The following is a 22937-nucleotide window of genomic DNA, read 5'->3' on the forward strand; positions in this document are numbered from 1 at the left end:
ATATAATGAATATTCTACATCATTTCAATGAAAGGTATTCGTCAAAAGTATGTAATTTATTCATTAAAATTACATTACTTCAATGAATAAATTTCATCAATCTAATGTATATTTTACATTTAATCAATGAAACCATAACATAGAACTGAATTTTGCTGTCCGCCTTAGAAACGCCGTTCTAAATTTTACAAAATCCAATACAACTACAAATGTTTTACGGCTGTTATGAAATATTATTTTATTAAAAAACTTAAAAACTTAAAATTATTCAAAAGCTTTTCGGACATTAATATACATTTTAATATTTGGTATGTATATGATATAAATTAAAAACTTACATAAATATAAGACACTTCCAGTGTTTCAATATAATGTTAACATAAATATATTGTAGGTTATTCGTTTTTGCTATAATTTAATTCGTTCAAAATGTTTAGTATTTTCGAAAATTTGTTTGTATGAGCTGATTTCATATCATAAAAGTACTCTTGTACAAAGATCCAAAATTGATTGGATGCCCCGGGGAATTCTAAATTAAATATAAAAAAGCTTTTGAAGCAAGTATCCAGCGCTCGCTGGAAATCAGCAAAATGCAGCATTGCATGGTCTAGATAGACGTAGTAATTATATTCACTATCTTCTAAATTAACATCTCCAACAACAAAAATAAATGGTTGAATATTCTCATTTCTCTTTTCTAAAAAATTTAAATGGTTGTCTACTTCTTGAAAACTTTCTGCCAGGAATATTGACGATTCTTGGGAGTCTTTTATGGTGTATTTTCCATACGTTTTCTTTCCATCTTTATCTCTTCGGACGTATTTTGCTGTTGGATACAGGTAGCCATGTAGGCACCAAATCAAACGCATCATAAATAAAGACATGTTTGAGACTATAAAGATAGATATAAATAGTAGTTATTTAATTATATGCGTAATTGTACTTATTAAATTTTTTCGTAACTAACCTGCGTTTGATAGATCAATTTTATCGAAAACTGACTTAATTCCAGCATCTTTAATATATTTTTCCTTCTTAATCACATTATACACAGATATTAGTTTTGTTTCCCATTCGAATATTGGTGTGTAGTCCTTATATAGTACTCCGAAGTCCATGTTAATCTAAACGAAACATTAACATTTACATGTAGCAAAAATATTAAATTAAGTGGATGTTTAAATTAAGTTACTTACCAACTTTGCTCCAAGACACTCTTTATACTGTGGCCAAGCTTTAAATATATCCTTAAGGCTGTCGTGTTCGTCAAATATTTGACGTATTCGGTAATTCGCGCATGACTGCCACATTTTCAAAAATTGTTCTTGGTCGAAATTATCATATTTTAGACTATGAATTATTTCTTTTGCGTTTTCTTCAGAAACTAAAAAAATAAATACCAAATTTACTACAAATGCATAAATCAAAATTGAGTTCTTTGAATATCTTACCGATATTATCCACAGGTTTAGATCCCTTGTGCAAATTAACATCATCTCTATCTTTCTGGTAAATTTGATCTCTTTTCATGTTGTTGTATTTTACATATAGCTTTCCACGTCTGTCGGTGCGGTAAGAATGGAGTTTCTCATTGGGAAACATTTCTATTATTTGTTTTTCCAAATTATAGCTTTCTTGTAAAGACATGTGCAACTCATTGGCATGAAAATATAGAAAATATAGGAACTTTTAGTTGTGAATGCGCTGTTACATATCGTACACCTGAATGTATCACTATTTTGGAAACCATGAAATGTTTGTAAATGCCACAAATATTTTTCTATATTATTAAAATTTCTCGAACAAATAAAGCACTCCATTTAAACTTATAACACTTACAATATCTCTACTTCACAAAAATATTAAAAACAAGTTTTTCAACGTCCGATCACAATGAATGTCACTTTAAAAATGAATGTATTTATTCTTCAACCACTATTAAACACGCTGCAGACATAACGGGGTTTCCTCTATTGGCATGTCAGAGATGTGACTTTGCATTTTATGCTCCTTTTTATATTTAAACGAACACTGCTATATTCTTATTCAATATTACGTTGCTCACACGTAATAACTCCCATACCTGCATACGTGTACAACACACACAATTCTTTTGTGTGTGTGTGAGTGTGTGTTTTAGCAATAAAAGCACAAACAACTTTGCAACGCAACAAGAATATCATATTTCACGTTTTTTGTAGTTTGTTTCCTAATTTTTTCAAATTTAAATCATTCATCACTTAAAAAGGCTTATACTAATTAAAATATGTGGAAATAATGCAGTTTTTGCAGTTTTTTTCATATACGGGGCGGAAAATTAGAAACTAAAAACAGATGATGAAAATTTTCGTCAATTTGATTACTGATTTCATTAAATCAATGAAAGATTTTCATCAACTTGATGACCAAAAATTGATGTAAGTTTCTTCATTGAATTGATGATGGTGTTTTTCAAATGAAAACATAATACATCAAATTGAACACCGATTTCATCAAAACAATGTAATTTCTACATCAATTTGATGAAGATTTTTTGATGATTTTTTTTCATTAATTTGATGATGTACTTTTCTATCAGTGCGGTATGGACCAATTTTTGCATGGTTGTTAGAGACTATGTACTAACACCACGTACCAAATTTCAATCGGATCGGGCGAATTTTGCTCTTCCAAGGGGCTCCGGAGGTCTAATCTGGGGATCGGTTTATATAAGGGCTACATGAGGGCTATACATAATGATGGTCCGATGTGAACCAAAGTTTGCATGGTTGTTAGAGACCATATGCTAACATCATATGCTAAATTTCAGCCGGATCGGATGAAAGTTGCTTCTCTTAGAGGCTCCGCAAGCGCATCTTATAATTTAGATTGCGTAATATTTAATATTACGTGAATATTTTGTTCAGTGCGGATACATGGCGTAGGATATATATGATTCGATCTACCCGATTGTTCCAATTTTTCCATTTATTTCATTTTTTACTTTATTGTGGCGTTTGTTGTTTTTCTGTATGCTGTATGTGGCGCCGTAAAAGATTTTTCTTTTTATTTGCCTAGCAGAACGAAGTTTAGGGTTTTCCTATTTTTGCTCTTCCTGATGATTTTGCTGATTACTGTGACTGCTATACATAGACTGTGAGGCTTTTCTTTATGTTTTTTTTTTGTTCAGAAGCTAACCCAGTATTCATTATATGGACACAAAACTACAAAATGATAAATGTGCTAAAGCACCAATAAAGCCAACACACATGACCATTTTGATGGGCCGTTTTGGTCAACAGTGGCGGGGATAATGAGAGGGATGTATAGATGAATTAGGAATAAAATTTTGACAACATTTTCTATAGGAATAAAACTTTGACAAAAATTTCTTTAGGAATACGATTTTGACAAAATTTTCACCAGGAATAAAACATTGACTAACTTTTCTATAGAAATAAAATTTTGAAAAAATTTTCTATAGAAATAAAATTTTGAAAAAATTTTCTATAGAAATAAAATTTTGGCAAAATTTTCTATAAAATTTTCTAGGAATAAAACATTGACTAACTTTTCTATAGAAATAAAATTTTGAAAAAATTTTCTATAGAAATAAAATTTTGAAAAAATTTTCTATAGAAATAAAATTTTGGCAAAATTTTCTATAAATGAAAATTTTGAAAAAAAAAAATTTAGCAAAATTTTCTATAAAAAAATGTTGACAAAATTTTCTATAGGAAAAAAATTTTCTTAGGACTAAAATTTTGAGAAAATTTTCTATAGAAATAAAATTTTGTAAAAATTTTCTAAAGAAATAAATATTTGAAAAAAATTCTTTAGGACTAAAATTTTGAGCAAATTTTCTATAGAAATAAAATTTTGACAAAATTTTCTATGGAAATAAAATTTTGACGAAATTCTCTATACAAATAAAATTTTGATACAATTTTCTATAGAAATAAAATTTTGACAAAATTGTCTATAGAAATAAATTTTCATAAAATTTTCTATAGAAATAAAATTTTCATAAAATTTTCTATAGAAATAATAGTTTCAAAAAATTTTCTTTAGGACTAAAATTTTGTGAAAATCTTCTATAGAAATAAAATTTTGACAAAATTTTCGATAGAAATAAAATTTTAACAAAATTTTCTATAGAAATAAAATTTTCACAAAATTTGCTATAGAAATAAAATTTTGACAAAGTTTTCTATAGAAATAAAATGTTGACATAATTTTCTAGAGAAATACATTTTTGGCAACATTTTCTTTAGAAATAAAATTTGAACAACATTTTTTATATGAATAAAATTTTGACAATATTTTCTATAGAAACAAAATTGACAAAATTTTTTTATAGAAATAAAATTTTGACAAATTTTTCTATAGAAATAAAATTTTGACAAATTTTTCTATAGAAATAAATATTTGAAAAAATGTTCTTCAGGACTAAAATTTTGAGAAAATTTTCTATAGAAATAAAATTTTGAGAAAATTTTCTATAGAAATAAAATTTTGACGAAATTCTCTATAGAAATAAAATTTTGACAAAATTTTCTTTAGAAATAAAGTTTTCATAAAATTTTCTATAGAAATAAAATTTTGACACATTTTTCTATAGAAATAAAAGTTTGAAAAAATTTTCTTTGGGACTAAAATTTTGAAAAAAAATTTCTATTCAAATAAAATGTTGACAAAATTTTCTATAGAAATAAAATTTTAACAAAATTTTCTATAGAAATAAAATTTTCACAAAATTTGCTATAGAAATAAAATGTTGACAAAGTTTTCTATAGAAATAAAATTTTGACAAAATTTTCTATAGAAATACATTTATGGCAACATTTTCGATAGAAATAAAATTTTAACAACATTTTCTATATGAATAAAATTTTGTCAAAGTTTTTTATAGAAATAAAATTTTGAGAAAATTTTCTACAGAAATAAAATTGTGAGAAAATTTTTTATTGAAATTAAATTTTAATAAAATTTTGACAAAATTTTCTATAGGAATAAAGTTTTGATAAAATTGTCTATAAAAATAATATTTTCTATAGAAATAAAGCTTTGACAAAATTTTCTATAAATATAAAATTTTGACAAAATTTTCTATAGAAGTAACATTTTGTGAAAATTTTCAATAGAAATAAAATTTTTACAATATTTTCTACAGAAATAAAATTTTGACAATTTTTTCTATAGAAATACAATTTTGACAAATTTTTCTATACATCCAAAGAGAAGTAAATTTCTAAAATCAAGTTTCAAATTCTTATTTTTGGCCTGAATATTACAGATTGAATATTACAGATTGTGCTTCTTTGTGCAATGCAAGTACTTAAAATATGATTTAAGCTTCTTTTGAGTTAAAACAAGAAAATTGTTACAAACACGAGTGAAAATTTGTAAAATTAAGAAATCTGTATTTAATATTTTCGGGATAAAATTAAGAATTTTCTTCTTGGATTTAGAAAATCCGTACTTACCGTACTTTTGACATCGCTACGGCTTGAATCAAGTAAACTCTTCTTTATTATTTTTTGGGGTGACAAAATTTTCTATAGAAATAAAATTTTGACATAATTTTCTTTAGAAATTTGGACAAAATTTTCTCTAGGAATAGAATTTTTGGCAAAATTTTCTATAGACAATACCAAGAAAACTCTTCTACAGACGTTACATTATTTTCGGGATTAAATTAAGAATTTTCTTCTTGGATTTAGAAAATACTTACCGTACTTTTAACATCGCTACGGCTTGATTATTTATTATTCTTTATTATTTTTTTGGGTGTAGAAATAAAATTTTGACAAAATTTTCTATAGAAATAAAATTTGGACATAATTTTCTATAGAAATTTCGAATAAATTTTTTGATAAAATTTTCGATAGAAATAAAATTTTGACAACATTTTCTCTAGGAATAACATTTTTGGCAAAATTTTCTATAAAAATAATTTTTGTTTCTCTCTGAACCAATTAAATTAAATGTCACATAAAAATAATCCAAATATGCTTTACCCCTAAATTTGCTTAACCTCTGCTAAAGAGGCACATCACTGCCTTTTCCAAAACAAAAAAAAAAAAAACCAAGAAAACTCTTCTACATACACACATTGAGAAATCAGTATGTGTGTAAGATAGGCGGCCATAACTATCGCAGTTTCGGCTTCTAGGAGAACTAAATTCTTATTTTGGTAAATTGTTTTATTACAATTGAACTGATGTTTGTCAACTCCCGAGGAGGTCTCCAAACCCAAAAACTCCTGAGTTGAAGTAGCTACAGTCGCTATTCGTAAAGCCATCAAAAATATTAACATTGTCCGCATTTCAACATAATGGCGCTATGTGGGTAATAGAACTGAAAGTTCCAACAACATACCTAATATCACACACACACACACGCGCGCGTACACACATACACGCTTATTTGTTGAACTAGACCATTGATAAAGCTTCATATGGACCGCCATGCTTGGGGTCCTTCAGCAATTGTTAAACGAAATTTGTTTATGTCCCCACAGCAATTGACTATGACTTGGGTTAGGCATTCGCAGGAATACTGTTAGCATGATTTGTTCATGGATTTGGCTTTGGCTTTGATGTTTTTCCCTTTTCCGTGGCCAGTGATCTCGAACCATTTTGGGTTGATAGTGGTGATTGTGTTATTATTGTTTGGTATCTTTGGCAGTAGTATCTTTGTCCTAACGGCCTTTCATTTCGCTGACAGTTTGAGTTCGGACTAGGAAAACTATCATTCTGGGAATGTATGGACTATTCTTGGATAAATCAATGAGTGGGAAAAACAAGTAAAAAAATATAATTCTATACAACCAAACAAAATTTTGGATGTGAAAAAATGTTGTTTAGACGAAAAGTATACAATAAAACAAAATTAATTGTTTCAAAAATGTATTTGGTTTTGTCCTCAATGCAGAAATTTATTGATACAACTGAAAAGTCAATTAAAGTTTACTTGATAAATTTATTTTTTGTAAATGATTATTTTTTATTTTTATTAAAAATGGTTATTATAAAAATTAAACTATTAAAAATTATTATTAGAGTAAACATTTTAAAAACGTGTGCAATATATGGGAATATATCGGTTAGGATTTCGATATAGCTCCCACAAATATGTACACCCGATTTGGAGAAACATGCACAGAAAACAACAGTAAACTGTTTTATGAGAAAAAAGTCTAAAGTCGGGCGGCGACCCCGCTATACGATCTAAATTTTCAATGCCATCTCAATCCTTCAAATTTGTTGGGTGCTATACACAGAAAAAATTATCACCAAAATATTTCCAATTAAAAAGTTAATTGAAGTTGAAAAAATTGTCAATTCATAAATTAATTGACACAACAAAGTTAATTAAGTCAGTGATTGAAAATTTTTAAGTTTTTAATTAAAAAATTAATTGATACAAAAAAAAAAAACTTAATCAAACCTAAAAACTAATCAAACTCGGAAGACTAAGTCAGTTAAAACAAGTATATACGGCCGTAAGTTCGGCCAGGCCGAAGCTTATGTACCCTCCATCATGGATTGCGTAGAAACTTATTCTAAACACTGCCATCCAGAATCGAATTACTTAAGTTGCGGTTACGCTTGCCGATGGCAAGGTATCTTAAAACCTCGTAACATCTTCTAAATTGTATGTAAGTCCATACGTGTTATATATTAAATCAAAAAAGATCGATCCAATACGTATATAATTCAGTTTGACAAAGTAGACAAAATTTTGACAAAATTTTCTACAGAAATAAAATTTTAACATAATTTTCTATAGAAATAAAATTTTCACAAAATTTTCTATAGAAATAAAAATTTTGACAAAATTTTCTTTAGAAAGAAAATTTTGACAAAAATTTCTACAGAAATAAAATTTTGACAACATTTTCTATAGAAATAAAATCTTGGTAGATTATTTTTGGCTCGAGTGGCAACCATGATTATGAACCGAATAAAATTTGAACAAAATTTTCTATAGAAATAAAATTTTAACAAAATTTTCTATAGAAATAAACTTTTGACAACATTTTCTATAGAAATAAAATTTTGGTAGATTATTTTTGGTTCTAGTGGCAACCATGATTATGAACCGATATGGACCAATTTTTGTGTGATTGGACCAATTTTGGTATGGTTCTTAGCGACCCTATACTAATATCACGTTCCTAATTTGAACCGGATCGGATGAAATTTGCTTCTCTTTTAGGCTTCGCAAGCCAAATCTGGAGATCGGTTTATATGGGGGCTATATATAATTATGGGCCGATGTGGACCAATTTTTGCATGGTTGTTACAGACAATATAGCAACATCATCTACCAAATTTCAGCCGGATCGGATGAAATTTGCTTCTATTAGAGGCTCCGCAAGCCAAATTTGGGGATCGGTTTATATGGGGGCTATATATATTTATGGACCGATGTGGACCAATTTTTGCATGGAAAATTGATTGAGTGAAATAAATTTTTATTAAAAAATTTAAATTTCAAAATCCATCATTTTTTATAACCTCCATCATAGGATGGGGGTATATTAACTTTGTCATTCCGTTTGTAACACATCGAAATATTGCCCTAAGACCCCATACAGTATATATATTCTGGGTCGTGGTGAAATTCTGAGTCGATCTAAGCATATCCGTCCGTCCGTCCGTCTGTTGAGATCACGCTAACTTCCGAACGAAATAAGCTATCGACTTAAAACTTGGCACAAATTGTTGTTATTGATGTAGGTCTGATGGTATCGCAAATGGGCCATATCGGTCCACTTTTACGTATAGCCCCCATATAAACGGACCCTCAAATTTGGCTTGCGGAGCCTCTAAGAGAAGCAAACTTCATCCGATCTGGCTGAAATTTGGTGCATGGTGTTAGTATATGATGCTTAACAACCATGCAAAATTGGTCCACATCGGTCAATAATTATATATAGCCCCCATATAAACCGATCCCCAGCTTTGGCTTGCGGAGCCTCAAAGAGAAGCAAAATTCATCTGATCCGGTTCAAATGTGGAACGTGGTGTTATTATATGGTCTCTAACATCCATGCAAAAATTGGTCCACATCGGTTCACAATTATATATAGCCCCCATATAAACCGATTCCCAGATTTGGCTTGCGGAGCCTCTAAGAGAAGCAAATTTCATCCGATCCGGTTGAAATTTGGTACATGGTGTTAGTATATGGTCTCTAACAACTATGCAAAAATTGGTCCAAATCGGTGCATAATTATATATAGCCCCCATATAAACCTATCACCAGATTTGACCTCCGGAGCCGCTTGGAATACCAAAATTCATCTGATTCAGTTGATATTTGGTACGTGGCCTCAAACACCCATGAAGAAATTGGTCCACATCGGTCCATAATTATATATAGCCTCCATATAAACCGATCCCCAGATTTGACCTCCGGAGCCCCTTGGAAGAGCAAAATTCATCCGATTCGGTTGAAATTCGGTACGTGATGTTAGTATATGGTATCCAACAACCATGCAGGAATTGGTTCATATCAGTCCATAAGTATATATAGCTCCCATATAAACCGATCCCCAGATTTGACCTCCGGTGCCTTTTGGAGAAGCAAAATTCATCCGATCTGGTTGAAATTTGGTACGTGGTGGTAATATATGATATTTAACAACCATGCCAAAAGTGCTCCATATCAGTCCATAATCATATATAGCCCCCATATAAACCGATCCCGAGATTAGGTTTTGGAGCCTCTTGGATTAGCAAATTTCATCCGAGTCAGTTAAAATTTCGTACATTGTGCTAGTATATGGTCGTTAACAACCATGCCTAACTAGGTCCATATCGGTCTATAGTTACGTATGGGCTAACTCACAATTTAGAAAACGATGTTAAGAAGTTTTAAGATACCACAACCCAAGTATTTCGATTGTGGATGACAGTCTTTCGTAGTAGTTTCTACGCAATCCATGGTGGAGGGTACATAAGATTCGGCCTGGCCGAACTTACGGCCGTATATACTTGTTTTAATTAAACTTTTAATTGAATTTTAATGAATATTAAATTAAAAATTTAATTGATTCAACAAAACAAATTGAAAAGATCAATCACAAAATTAATTTCTTAATTGGATCAATAAAATTTTTAATTGTCTTTGGTGATTGATACCATCATTTCCGTGATTGAAGATGCTTCAATTGAAAATTAATTGGTTCAATAAATTTCGGGATTGAAAAGAAAAAGTTTTTTTTCTGTGTAGAACACCAGCCTAGCAATCCACTTTTCATCTTTTGGACCCCTGGCAGGATATAAATTTTTATATCTTTTATTTAAAGTTTTGTTATAATACTTTTTTATTTAATTTTTATTATGGTATGTAGTATTTTCTGGTCAAGTCAAATTGAAGAGAACTTTTTTGTATACCCAATAAAACCAAATTAAAACCAATCAATTTTTATAAGCATCATATGTTGGGTTCAATAGTTAAACTCAATGAAAATAAATCCCAGAAAAAAAGGACAATAACACCAAAAAGAAAGAGATGTAGGGTAATACAAAAATACCCAAAAAAGTGAAACAAAAGGAAATTCGAAACACATCTCAACAAATTGAAGGAATTCTTTTAGTCTAACAGAAACCACCACCATTATTATCAGAATGAGCAACAAAAAGGAAACTTCTCTCAATGACGACAGAAGGCACGCGTCCAGTTTTTTTCGTCTTCCGTTTTAAATGTTATTCATATGTTGGATTGAAATGAATTTTGATCTACAAGCAGGTAAATATTGAAGTATATTCTATCATGAGATATGTTAAGAGAGATTACGAAAAGTGAGTAAATATGGGCAAAAATTCGACTAAAGTTAATTTTATGTGCCCTCTACAATGATTTGGGCATACAACTGTGGGCAAACAGTAGTAGTAGCCCTTTGTAATTTATATAAATCAGTTACAAAGTGTCATTAAATTACTAAATAAATATAAATAGAAAAATTAACAAATAAGGTGAATTTAAAAATTTTAATTTAATTTTAGCGAATATAACATCTCGAGATAATTACATTTTTCTTGATTTTAGAATACGACCAAGTTCCAGTTTTCGATTCGCCGTCTTACACTGGACTCGTTCTTCGTCCAAAATTAAGCTACTATGGCTCCGGAAAAAAATTTTTTTTTATTGATTTCAGACCCTTCAAAATAAAGGATGATTTTTTTTAGCTATTATCTTTTTCGTAAAAGGTGGTTAAATTGTAAGGGCCGATGTTGAATGTGAACCACACCTAAACGCCAAGTTTTTTTCCGACTTTTATTTGACATTTCTCTATTTCAGACTTACTAAATTTAAACCATGGAGAGATACACAATCCAACAACGTGTTAAATGGTTCCAAGAAATGGCAAGAGTGGATGATCAATTTTCGAAGAAAATCATCTTCAGTGATGAGGCACATTTTCACCTCAGTGTATTCGTCAATAAACAGAATTGCCGCATTTGGGCGAATGAGAATCCAAGAGTGGTTGTCGAAAAACCAATGCACCCACAAAGAGTGACTGTTCGGTGCGGTTTATGGGCTGGCGGCATCATCGGGCCGTATTTTTTCCAAAATGAGGCCGGTCAGGCAGTTACTGTGAATAGTGTTCGCTATCGTGAGATGTTAACGAACTTTTTATGGCCCGAATTGGAAGATATGGATGTGGACGATATGTGGTTTCAGCAGGACGGTGCCACTTGCCACACAGCTAACGAAACAATGGCTCTTTTGCGGAACAAATTCAATGGCCGTGTTATCTCATGTAATGGCGATGTCAATTGGCCGCCAAGATCATGTGATTTGACACCGTTGGACTTTTTTCTTTGGGGTTATTTGAAAGAAAAGGTGTACGTCGATAAGCCAGCCACAATTCAAGAGCTAAAGGATGAGATAATTCGGCACATTAACGGCATAGAACCTCCATTATGCCTCAGCGTCATCGATATCTCCCATATCTCCTAAACTAAGCGTCCTAGAGCGAAAAGGACTTTAATTAGTGACCACCCCCAAAAAATTGAAAAATCCACCCAAAACCTAAAAAAATTTAAATTTTTATATGAAAAACTTCTTTTGCCCATATCTCCTTAAATATGCGTCCTAGAGCGAAAAGGACTTTAATTCGTGACCACCCCCAAAAAATTGAAAAATCCACCCAAAACCTAAAAAAATTGAAATTTTTTATATGAAAAACTTCTTTTGCCCATATCTCCTTAAATATGCGTCCTAGAGCGAAAAGGACTTTAATTCGTGACCACCCCCAAAAAATTGAAAAATCCACCCAAAACCTAAAAAAATTGAAATTTTTATATGAAAAACTTCTTTTGCCCATATCTCCTTAAATATGCGTCCTAGAGCGAAAAGGACTTTAATTCGTGACCACCCCCAAAAAATTGAAAAATCCACCCAAAACCTAAAAAAATTGAAATTTTTTATATGAAAAACTTCTTTTGCCCATATCTCCTTAAATATGCGTCCTAGAGCGAAAAGGACTTTAATTCGTGACCACCCCCAAAAAATTGAAAAATCCACCCAAAACCTAAAAAAATTGAAATTTTTATATGAAAAACTTCTTTTGCCCATATCTCCTTAAATATGCGTCCTAGAGCGAAAAGGACTTTAATTCGTGACCACCCCCAAAAAATTGAAAAATCCACCCAAAACCTAAAAAAATTGAAATTTTTTATATGAAAAACTTCTTTTGCCCATATCTCCTTAAATATGCGTCCTAGAGCGAAAATGACTTTAATTCGTGACCACCCCCAAAAAATTGAAAAATCCATCCAAAACCTAAAAGAATTGAAATTTTTATATGAAAAACTTTTTTTGTCCATATCTCCTTAAATATGCGTCCTAGAGCGAAAAGGACTTTAATTCGTGACCACCCTCAAAAAATTGAAAAATCCATCCAAAACCTAAAAGAATTGAAATTTTTATATGAAAAACTTCTTTTGCCCATATCTCCTTAAATATGCGTCCTAGAGTGAAAAGGACTTTAATTCGTGACCACCCTCAAAAAATTAAAAAAACCACCCAAAACCTAAAAAAATTGAAATTTGTATATGAAAAACTTCTTTTGCCCATATCTCCTAAACTAAGCGTCCTAGAGCGAAAAGGACTTTAATTCGTGACCACCCCCAAAAAATTGAAAAATCCATCCAAAACCTAAAAAAATTTAAATTTTTATATGAAAAACTTATTTTGCCCATATCTCCTAAACTAAGCGTCCTAGAGCGAAAAGGACTTTAATTCGTGACCACCCCCAAAAAATTGAAAAATCCACCCAAAACCTAAAAAAATTGAAATTTTTATATGAAAAACTTTATTTGCCCATATCTCCTTAAATATGTGTCCTAGAGCGAAAAGGACTTTAATTCGTGACCACCCCCAAAAAATTGAAAAATCCATCCAAAACCTAAAAGAATTGAAATTTTTATATGAAAAACTTTTTTTGTCCATATCTCCTTAAATATGCGTCCTAGAGCGAAAAGGACTTTAATTCGTGACCACCCCCAAAAAATTGAAAAATCCATCCAAAATCTAAAAGAATTGAAATTTTTATATGAAAAACTTTTTTTGTCCATATCTCCTTAAATATGCGTCCATCGGATGAAGGTGTGCCACCGAGGTCGCGGCGCCCATTTGGCCGATATCTTGTTCCATACATAATTTAGTAATACCAGTAAATCATAATAAAATAAAATTACAATAATTTCCTAAATAGTTTGTGTTTTATTCAAAATCAATATCGGCCCTTGAAATTTTAACCACCCTTTATTTTGTTTCCCTGCACTGAAAAAAAGCAAGCCCGGTTCCAAAGAATTTGTCTTTACTTTAAAAATTTTGGCATTGATTCCGAGCCAAAGAAGCTGAGAATACAAATAAGGAAACTATTAAGACACAATTCTCCTTTAAATGTGGGCTTTGTGTACTTGCTTCTAGGAAGCAAATTTTAATTTTTCGCTTTTTCAGCTTTTTTCTTCATATGCTATCAAAGTCCTTTAAAAACGAGTTAACGACAACTTTATTTTCCAAATTAAGACTCGACTTCCAGTAGAAATTATGCTATGTTTCAAGTAAAAATCGTCTTTAAAATAAAGTGTTGAAAACATCTCCTATATTTGAACGATTTTTTTTTTGCTTTGTAGTCAAGATGCAAAATGACAATTTCATTAAATTTAAAGAATTTTCCTGAATTATTAATGTCAAGTTGACCTTAGGCCAAACATTTTTTCTTTCATGTTATGATACCCATTTTGAAGTCAAATCACTTAATTATAAATACGATACGACTTCATTGAAAAGTTTACCGACTTTTGGACAAGGATTAAAAAACTTTATATTAGAGAAATGCGTCTTCTATGCTAAGCAAAATTTGTATTCGTATTTTAAAGACATGAAATCTTTGACCTCACGGCAATATTTTTTTCAGTGTGTTGTTTACAAAGTTCATAACACCAAAATTGGAATAAGCAGATGGATCATTTGAGGCGGAGTCTAGAACAACGTTTTGAATGAAATAATCTTCAAAAATTAAATTATATGGACCGTATTATCGGCTGAAACAAAGATTTCATGCCGATTTGCACCAAACTTGGCACACATTGCTAAAATATTAATTGTACTTTCAAACAAAACGAAAATGTTGTACTCCGTGGTCATATGATTCTAAATCGGGCAAAATATAATGGAGCCATATCGAAATCTGATCCAATTTTCACAAAACTTGGAGTGATAATTCTACTCTTTTAAGCAAATCGAAGTGAAATTTTGGCTTATAGTGGTCATATGAATCTAAATCTGGCGAAAGATATATAAGGGAGCTATATCTAAATGTGAACCGATTTCAACATAATTTGGCACAATTTACCACACTATCACTTGTGCTCCTTATTAAAAGTTTAAAGCAATTCAGTGTAAAACTCTGGCTTTTGGGGCCATATAAATGAATATCGGAGCTATATCTCAATATGAACTGATTTCTTCCAAAACCAATCGTGTTATCTGACCCAAGAGCATTCTGACCCAAAACGCGTACTTGTCGATTTGAAGTCTATTGAATAAAAACATCTTTACCAACAGACGGACATGGCTAGATCGACTTAGGGTTGCAACTCGCGCCAATAATAATGAACCAAATTTTGAAGAAAATTTTACCACAAATCTTCCAAAAAATTTATTTTGAAGCTTTTGATCATATTTTTGTGGTAAGTATGAATAAAATGTTTTTTAAATGTTTTTGTTCGACAATTTTTGGGTGTATTAACATCCCTTAAATTGTAAATGTGCCGAAGTTTAAATGTTTTAACAATTATATATTGCACCAACAAGAGAAAGTTAGTACTTCTACAAAAACGCAGAACTTACTCACCATGGACTTGCATGTATGAAATAACCCGAAAATTAAAATTGAATTTGAATTGAATTTATAGAAAATTTTGTCAACAATTTTATTTCTAACATATAGAAAATATTCTCAACATTTAATTTCTATAAAAAATGTTCACAAAATTTTATTTCTATACACAATTTTCTCAAAATTTTATTTCTTTAAAAAAAAATTGCCAAAAATTTTAATTCTATAAAAAATTGCCCCAACAAGAGAAAGTAAGTACTTCTACAAAAAGGGAGAACTTTATCACAATGGACTTGCATGTATAACATAACACGAAAATTAAAATTGAATTTGGATTGAATTTAGTGAAAATATTGTCAAAAATTTTTCTTTCTATACAAAATTTTCTTAAAATTTTATTTCTAGAAAAGATTTTGCCAAAAATTTTAATTCTATAGAAAATTTTCTCAAAATTTTACCTCTATAGAAAAATTTATCAAAATTTTATTGTCAAAAATTTTTCTTTCTATACAAAATTTTCTTAAAATTTTATTTCTAGAAAAAATTTTGCCAAAAATTTTAATTCTATAGAAAATTTTCTCAAAACTTTACCTCTAGAGAAAAATTTATCAAAATTTTATTTCTATAAAAAATTTTCTCAAAATTTTATTTCTATACAAAACTTTTTCAAAATTTTATTTCTATACACCGGAAAAAAAGTGAAGTGAATGAACTACCATGCACGAAAATTTAACTAAATTTTACTCCACATTTTGAGATTTCCACAAAGCGTTATTAAAACCAGGAAATTTTAATGCCCTGTTGAACTTTTTAACTGCAGTTCACGAAATTACATCATCTCATAGAAGAAAAAATTAACTAAAAGTAAAGAAGAAAATCATTGGCGCCAATACAGTAGTTCATTCTTACTATTTTTGGGAATCGTACGAAAATGTTCAATTGTTCTAGTTCATATTGAACTTATGCGTACGGCCATTGAACTTTATACTGACGTTCAGTTCATAAAATTTTCGAGACATACTTAAAAAAATAAGATTTCATTAAACTGTGGAAAATTTCGATAAAAATAATAAAATTAAACTACAAGCAAACAAGTATATACGGCCGTAAGTTCGGCCAGGCCGAAGCTTATGGACCCCTCACCATGGATTGCGTAGAAACGTCTACTGAAGCCGATGGCAAGGTATCATAAAACTTCCTAAAAACGTAATATATACCACATAGTCCATACGTGGTATATATTAAACTACAAAAGGGCCGATTAAATACGTATATAATTAAGTTTAAAGTTTCTATAGAAATAAAATTTTGACAACATTTTCTATAGAAGTAAAATTTTGACAAAATTTTCTATAGAAGTAAAATTTTGACAAAATTTTCTATAGAAATAAAATTTTGTCAAAATTTTCTATAGAAATAAAATTTTGTCAAAATTTTCTATAGAAATAAAATTTTGTCAAAATTTTCTATAGAAATAAAATTTTTACAAAATTTTCTATAGAAATGAAATTTTGACAAAATTTTGTATAGAAATAACATTTTGACAATGTTTTCTATAAAAATAAAATTTTGGTAGATTATTTTAGGCTCGAGTGGCAGCCATGATTATGAACCGATATGGACCAATTTTTGTGCGATTGGGGATCGGCTATATATATAACTATAGACCGATATGGACCAATTTTGGCATGGTTATTAGCGGCCTTATACTAACACCACGTTGCATATTTCAACCGGATCGGATGAATTTTGCTCCTCCAAGAGGCCCCGGAATCAAATCTGGGGAACGCTTTATATGGGGGCTATATATAATTATGGACCGATATGGACCAATTCTTGCGTGTTTGTTAGAGACCACATTCTAACACCATGTTCCAAAATTCAACCGGATCCGACGAATTTTACTCCTCCAAGAGGCTCCGGAGGACAAATCTGGAGATCGATTTATATGGGGGCTATATATAATTATGGACCGATATGGACCAATTCTTGCATGATTGTTAGAGACCATATACTAACACCACATACCAAATTTCAACCGGATCGGATGAATTTTGCTCTTCTAAGAGTCTCCGGAGGTCAAATCTGGGGATCGACTTATATGGGGGCTATATATAATTATGGGTCGATGTGGACCAATTTTTGCATGGTCATTAAAGAACATATACCAACACCATGTACCAAATTTCAGCCGGATCGGATGAAATTTGCTTCTCTTAGAGGCTCCGCAAGCCAAATCAGGGGATCGGTTTATATGGGGGCTATATATAATTATGGACCGATGTGGACCAATTTTTGCATGGTTGTTAGAGACAATATACCAACACGATGTTCCAAATTTCAGCCGGATCGGATGAAATTTGCCTCTCTTAGAGCAATCGCAAGCCAAATGTGGGGGTCCGTTTATATGGGAGCTATACGTAAAAGTGGACCGATATGGACCAATTTTTGCATATACTAACACCATGTACCAAATTTCAGCCAGATCGGATGGAATTTGCTTGTCTTAGAGCAATCACAAGCCAACTTTGGGGGTCCGTTTATATGGGGGCTATACATAAAAGTGGACCGATATGGCCCATTTGCAATACCATCCGACCTACATCAGTAGGTTAGGTTAGGTTAGGTTATGTGGCAGCCCGATGTATCAGGCTCACTTAGACTATTCAGTCCATTGTGATACCACAGTTGTGAACTTCTCTCTTATCATTGAGTGCTGCCCGATTCCATGTTAGGCTCAATGACAAGGGACCTCCTTTTTATAGCCGAGTCCGAACGGCGTTCCACATACCAGTGAAACCACTTAGAGAAGCTTTGAAACCCTCAGAAATGACACCAGCATCACTGAGGTGGGATAATCCACCGCTGAAAAACTTTTTGGTGTTCGGTCGTAGCAGGAATCGAACCCACGACCTTGTGTATGCAAGGCGGGCATGCTAACCATTGCACCACGGTGGCTCCCTACATCAGTAACAACTACTTGTGCCAAGTTTCAAGTCGATAGCTTGTTTCGTTCGGAAGTTAGCGTGATTTCAACAGACGGACGGACGGACGGATGGACATGCTCAGATCGACTCAGAATTTCACCACGACCCAGAATATATATACCTAATGGGGTCTTAGAGCAATATTTCGATGTGTTACAAACGGAATGACAAAGTTAATATACCCCCATCCTATGGTGGAGGGTATAAAAATTGTTTTCCAATAAAAGTAAGTTAAATTTAGCGTTAGTTTAACTACGGAAATTTTTTTCTGTGTAGAATTTTTTTTTTCATAATTTTATTTCTCTAGGAAATTGTGTCAAAATTTTATTTTTATAGAAAATTTTGTCAACATTTTATTTCTATAGAAAATTTTTTAAAAATTTTATTTCTGTAGAAAATTTTGTTAAAATGTTATTTCTATAGAAACATTTCCCAAAATTTTATGAAAAATTTTTTTGTTTATAGAAAATTTTGTTAAAATTTTATTTCTATAGAAAAATTTCTCAAAATTTTATTTCTATAGAAAATTTTTTTTCACAATTTTATTTTTATAGAAAATATTGTCAAAATTTTATTTCTATAGGAAATTTTATCAAAATTTTATTTTTATAGAAAATGCTATGTCTTAGTTTCTATGTCTGAATTTTCATGGCACATTTCGTCAACGGATATAAGTTAGTGTTGTATATATAAAGACTGAAATAAAAATAATTTTAAAACAAATGTTTAAATACACTTTATAGCGACACTGACTGTATACAAAAATCGTATTCAATAGGAAATAGAAGATTTAAGGAATTTTGAAATTTTAAACAAATTATGATTATTTGTTGGATGACGTGATCTGATCATAACGAAAGGAAGTTATTTTAAAGATATCAATCTTTTACCTACTCTCTTTCTCTCTCTCTCGCCTGTCTTTCTCTTAAGATTGCGTTCAAATTACAGTTCCGGTCTGCTTGATGGTTGAAAAAATCGAATCCTTTTTCATCAATATTGTTCAGCCTTTTTTCCGCTGGCCTATTCTATTGAAAAGCGTTATTCATTTTGGTTTTATTATTGAGCGATCTATAGGTGCTGTGATCCTTTCTGCGTGGAGAATAAACCAACATATGTTGCTTCACTCTGTGAATGGTCACTGACATGATGAACAATGGACCTCTTGACTTTTTTTGTGTTTACTCTATAGTTACCATTCTCAAGGCTTGACCAAACAACTGACGTTTTGCTGCTCTTCCCAGACCTTCTTCCCGTTGTTTTTTCATTTACCAATCTATTGATATGCATTGTAAATTTGATTATTATTTCTTTTTGGTATGTACATGGCCATAAGGAAAGGTCCTTTGCCTTTTGCCTTTAGTGTTTATGTTGATGTACAAATTGATACATGTTATACCTTATGTCCTTTTGGGATTTAAATCTCATTGTATTAATTACTGATCTTTAGGAAATATCCTAGAAGGATCATTAAGTGCATTCAGATGTACAACTATGGTGGTGGGTTATGGCCAAAGTCCTGTACAAAAGAATTAAAGAACTAGCAAATCTTGTTATGAGTGTGAGATCTCGTGGTCTACAGGGTGGCTGGTATGTAATGCAATTGAGTCAAGCGCTATATTTTTGAATTGTTTTCTTTTTCAAACGCAACCAATGTCTGAAATAAAATTACATTTTAAGCATCAGTTAAGATTAGTTCGAATTGGCTATATATAAATCCTTTGAATTGTAAGGTGTCTAATTTTAAATATTTTAACCATTTATGTTAGCTTAAACTAACAACCTAAAGTTACTATTTCTTTAAAAAGGGGAAAAAACTAAAAATTGACTTTTTAGAAAATTCAATTTATTTCAATAGATTTTTTTTGTCAAAATTTTATTTCTGTAGAAAATTTTGTCAAAATTGTATTTCTATAGAAAATTTTGTCAAAAATTTTTTTCTATAGAAAATTATCTGAAAATTTTATTTCTATAGAAAATTATCTGAAAACTTTATTTCTATAGAAAATGTTATCAAAATTTTGTTTCTATAGAAAATTTTGTCAAAATTGTATTTCTATAGAAAAATTTCTCAAAATTTTATTTCTATAAAAAATTTTGTCAAAATTTTATTTCTATAGAAAATTTTGTCAAAATTGTATTTCTATAGAAAATTTGTTAAAAATATTTTTCCACCGAAAATTATCTAAAAATTTTATTTCTATAGAAAATTATCTGAAAATTTTATTTCTATAGAAAATTTTATCAAAATTTTATTTCTGTAGAAAATTTTGTCAAAATTGTATTTCTATAGAAAATTTTGTCAAAAATTTTTTTTCTATAGAAAATTATCTGAAAATTGAAAATTCTATAGAAAATTATCTGAAAATTTTATTTCTATAAAAAATTTTGTCAAAATTTTATTTCTATACAAAATTTTGTCAAAATTGTATTTCTATAGAAAATTTGTCAAAAATATTTTTCCATAGAAAATTATCTGAAAATTTTATTTCTATAGAAAAGTATCTGAAAATTTTATTTCTATAGAAAATGTTATCAAAATTTTATTTCTGTAGAAAATTTTGTCAAAATTGCATTTCTATAGAAAATTTTGTCAAAATTGTATTTCTATAGAAAATCTTCTCAAAATTTTATTTCTATAGAAAATTTTGTCAAAATTGTATTTCTATAGAAAATTTTCTCAAAATTTCATTTCTATAATTTTTTTTTTAAATTTTATTTCTATAAAAAATTTTATCAAAACTTTATTTCTATAGAAAATTTTGTCAAAATTTTATTTCTATAAAAAAATTTTGTCAAAACTTTATTTCTATAGAAAATTTTGTCAAAATTTTATTTCTATAGAAAATTTAATCAAAATTTAATTTCTATAGACAATTTTTTTAAAATTTTATTTCTATAGAAAATTTTGTCAAAATTTTATTTTTTATAGAAATTTTTGTCAAAACTTTATTTCTATAGAAAATTTTGTCAAAATTTTATTTCTATAGAAAATTTTGTCAAAATTTTATTTCTATAGAAAATTTTCTCAATATTTTATTTCCATAGAAAGTTTTGTCAAAATTTTATTTCTTTAGAAAGTTTTGTTAAAATTTTGTTTCTATAGAAAATCTTGACAACATTTTAGTTCTATAGAAAATTTTATTTCTATAGGTCATTTTGCCAAAATTTTATTTCTATAGCAAATTTTGTCAAATTTGTATTTCTATAGAAAATCTTGCCGAAATTTTATTTCTATAGAAAATTTTGTCAAAATTTTATTTCTATAGAAAATTTTCTCAGTATTTTATTTCCATAGAAAGTTTTGTCAAAATTTTATTTCTATAGAAAGTTTTGTTAAATTTTTGTTTCTATAGAAAATTTTGACAACATTTTAGTTCTATAGAAAATTTGGTCAAAATTTTATTTTTTATAGAAAATTTTGTCAAAATTTTATTTCTATAGAAAATTTTGTCAAAATTTTATTTCTATAGAAAATTTAATCAAAATTTAATTTCTATAGACAATTTTTTTAAAATTTTATTTCTATAGAAAATTTTGTCAAAATTTTATTTCTATAGAAAATTTTGTCAAAATTTTATTTTTTATAGAAAATTTTGTCAAAACTTTATTTCTATAGAAAATTTTGTCAAAATTTTATTTCTATAGAAAATTTTGTCAAAATTTTATTTCTATAGAAAATTTTCTCAATATTTTATTTCCATAGAAAGTTTTGTCAAAATTTTATTTCTTTAGAAAGTTTTGTTAAAATTTTGTTTCTATAGAAAATCTTGACAACATTTTAGTTCTATAGAAAATTTTATTTCTATAGGTCATTTTGCCAAAATTTTATTTCTATAGCAAATTTTGTCAAATTTGTATTTCTATAGAAAATCTTGCCGAAATTTTATTTCTATAGAAAATTTTGTCAAAATTTTATTTCTATAGAAAATTTTGTCAAAATTTTATTTCTATAAAAAATTTGGTCAACATTTTATTTTTTATAGAAAATTTTGTCAAAATTTTATTTCTATAGAAAATTTTGTCAAAATTTTATTTCTATAGAAAATTTTGTCAAAATTTTATTTCTATAGAAAATTTTGTCAAAATTTTATTTCTATAGAAAATTTTCTCAGTATTTTATTTCCATAGAAAGTTTTGTCAAAATTTTATTTCTATAGAAAGTTTTGTTAAATTTTTGTTTCTATAGAAAATTTTGACAACATTTTAGTTCTATAGAAAATTTTATTTCTATAGGTCATTTTGCCAACATTTTATTTCTATAGCAAATTTTGTCAAATTTGTATTTCTATAGAAAATTTTAATTTAAATTTTGTCAACATTTCTTTCCTATAGGAAATTTTGTCAAAATTTTAATTTAAATTTTGTCAACATTTAATTTCTATAGAAAATGTTGTCAAAATTTTATTTCTATAGAAAATTTTTTAAAAATTTTATTTTTATAGAAAATTTTGTCAACAATTTATTTCTATAGGAAATTTTGTCAACAATTTATTTCCATAGAAAATTTTGTCAATAATTTATTTCTATAGAAAATTTTGTCAAAATTTTATTCCTATATGAAATTTTGTCAAATTTTTTTCTATAGAAAATTTTTTAAAAAT

At 29.0% G+C, this 22937-nt stretch overlaps 1 protein-coding gene across 1 annotated transcript; it reads right to left on the reverse strand.

Annotated features, from left to right (window-relative positions):
• Positions 1-212: 212 nt before the first annotated feature.
• LOC142234496 (uncharacterized) lies at positions 213-1681 on the reverse strand. The gene is made up of 4 exons (XM_075305652.1): positions 1452-1681; positions 1197-1384; positions 968-1124; positions 213-892 (listed from the first exon to the last, which is right to left on the reverse strand). Exons 1-4 carry the CDS (start codon positions 1645-1647, stop codon positions 396-398), a joined length of 1038 nt encoding a protein of 345 aa, XP_075161767.1. The 5' UTR covers positions 1648-1681; the 3' UTR covers positions 213-395.
• Between the last annotated feature and the right edge of the window lie 21256 nt (positions 1682-22937).

The sequence above is a fragment of the Haematobia irritans genome, chromosome 4 (genome assembly GCF_050003625.1).
Source record: "Haematobia irritans isolate KBUSLIRL chromosome 4, ASM5000362v1, whole genome shotgun sequence".
NCBI classification, from domain to species: Eukaryota; Metazoa; Arthropoda; class Insecta; order Diptera; family Muscidae; genus Haematobia; species Haematobia irritans.

Excerpts from the sequence above, each read along its gene's own strand:
- LOC142234496 (XM_075305652.1), bottom strand. The coding sequence starts at position 1,647 with ATGTCTTTACAAGAAAGCTATAATTTGGAAAAACAAATAATAGAAATG. Across the intron at positions 1,125-1,196 it reads AGTGTCTTGGAGCAAAGTTG|ATTAACATGGACTTCGGAGT; the intron begins GTAAGTAACTTA and ends TGTTTCGTTTAG. Across the intron at positions 893-967 it reads AATTGATCTATCAAACGCAG|TCTCAAACATGTCTTTATTT; the intron begins GTTAGTTACGAA and ends CTATCTTTATAG.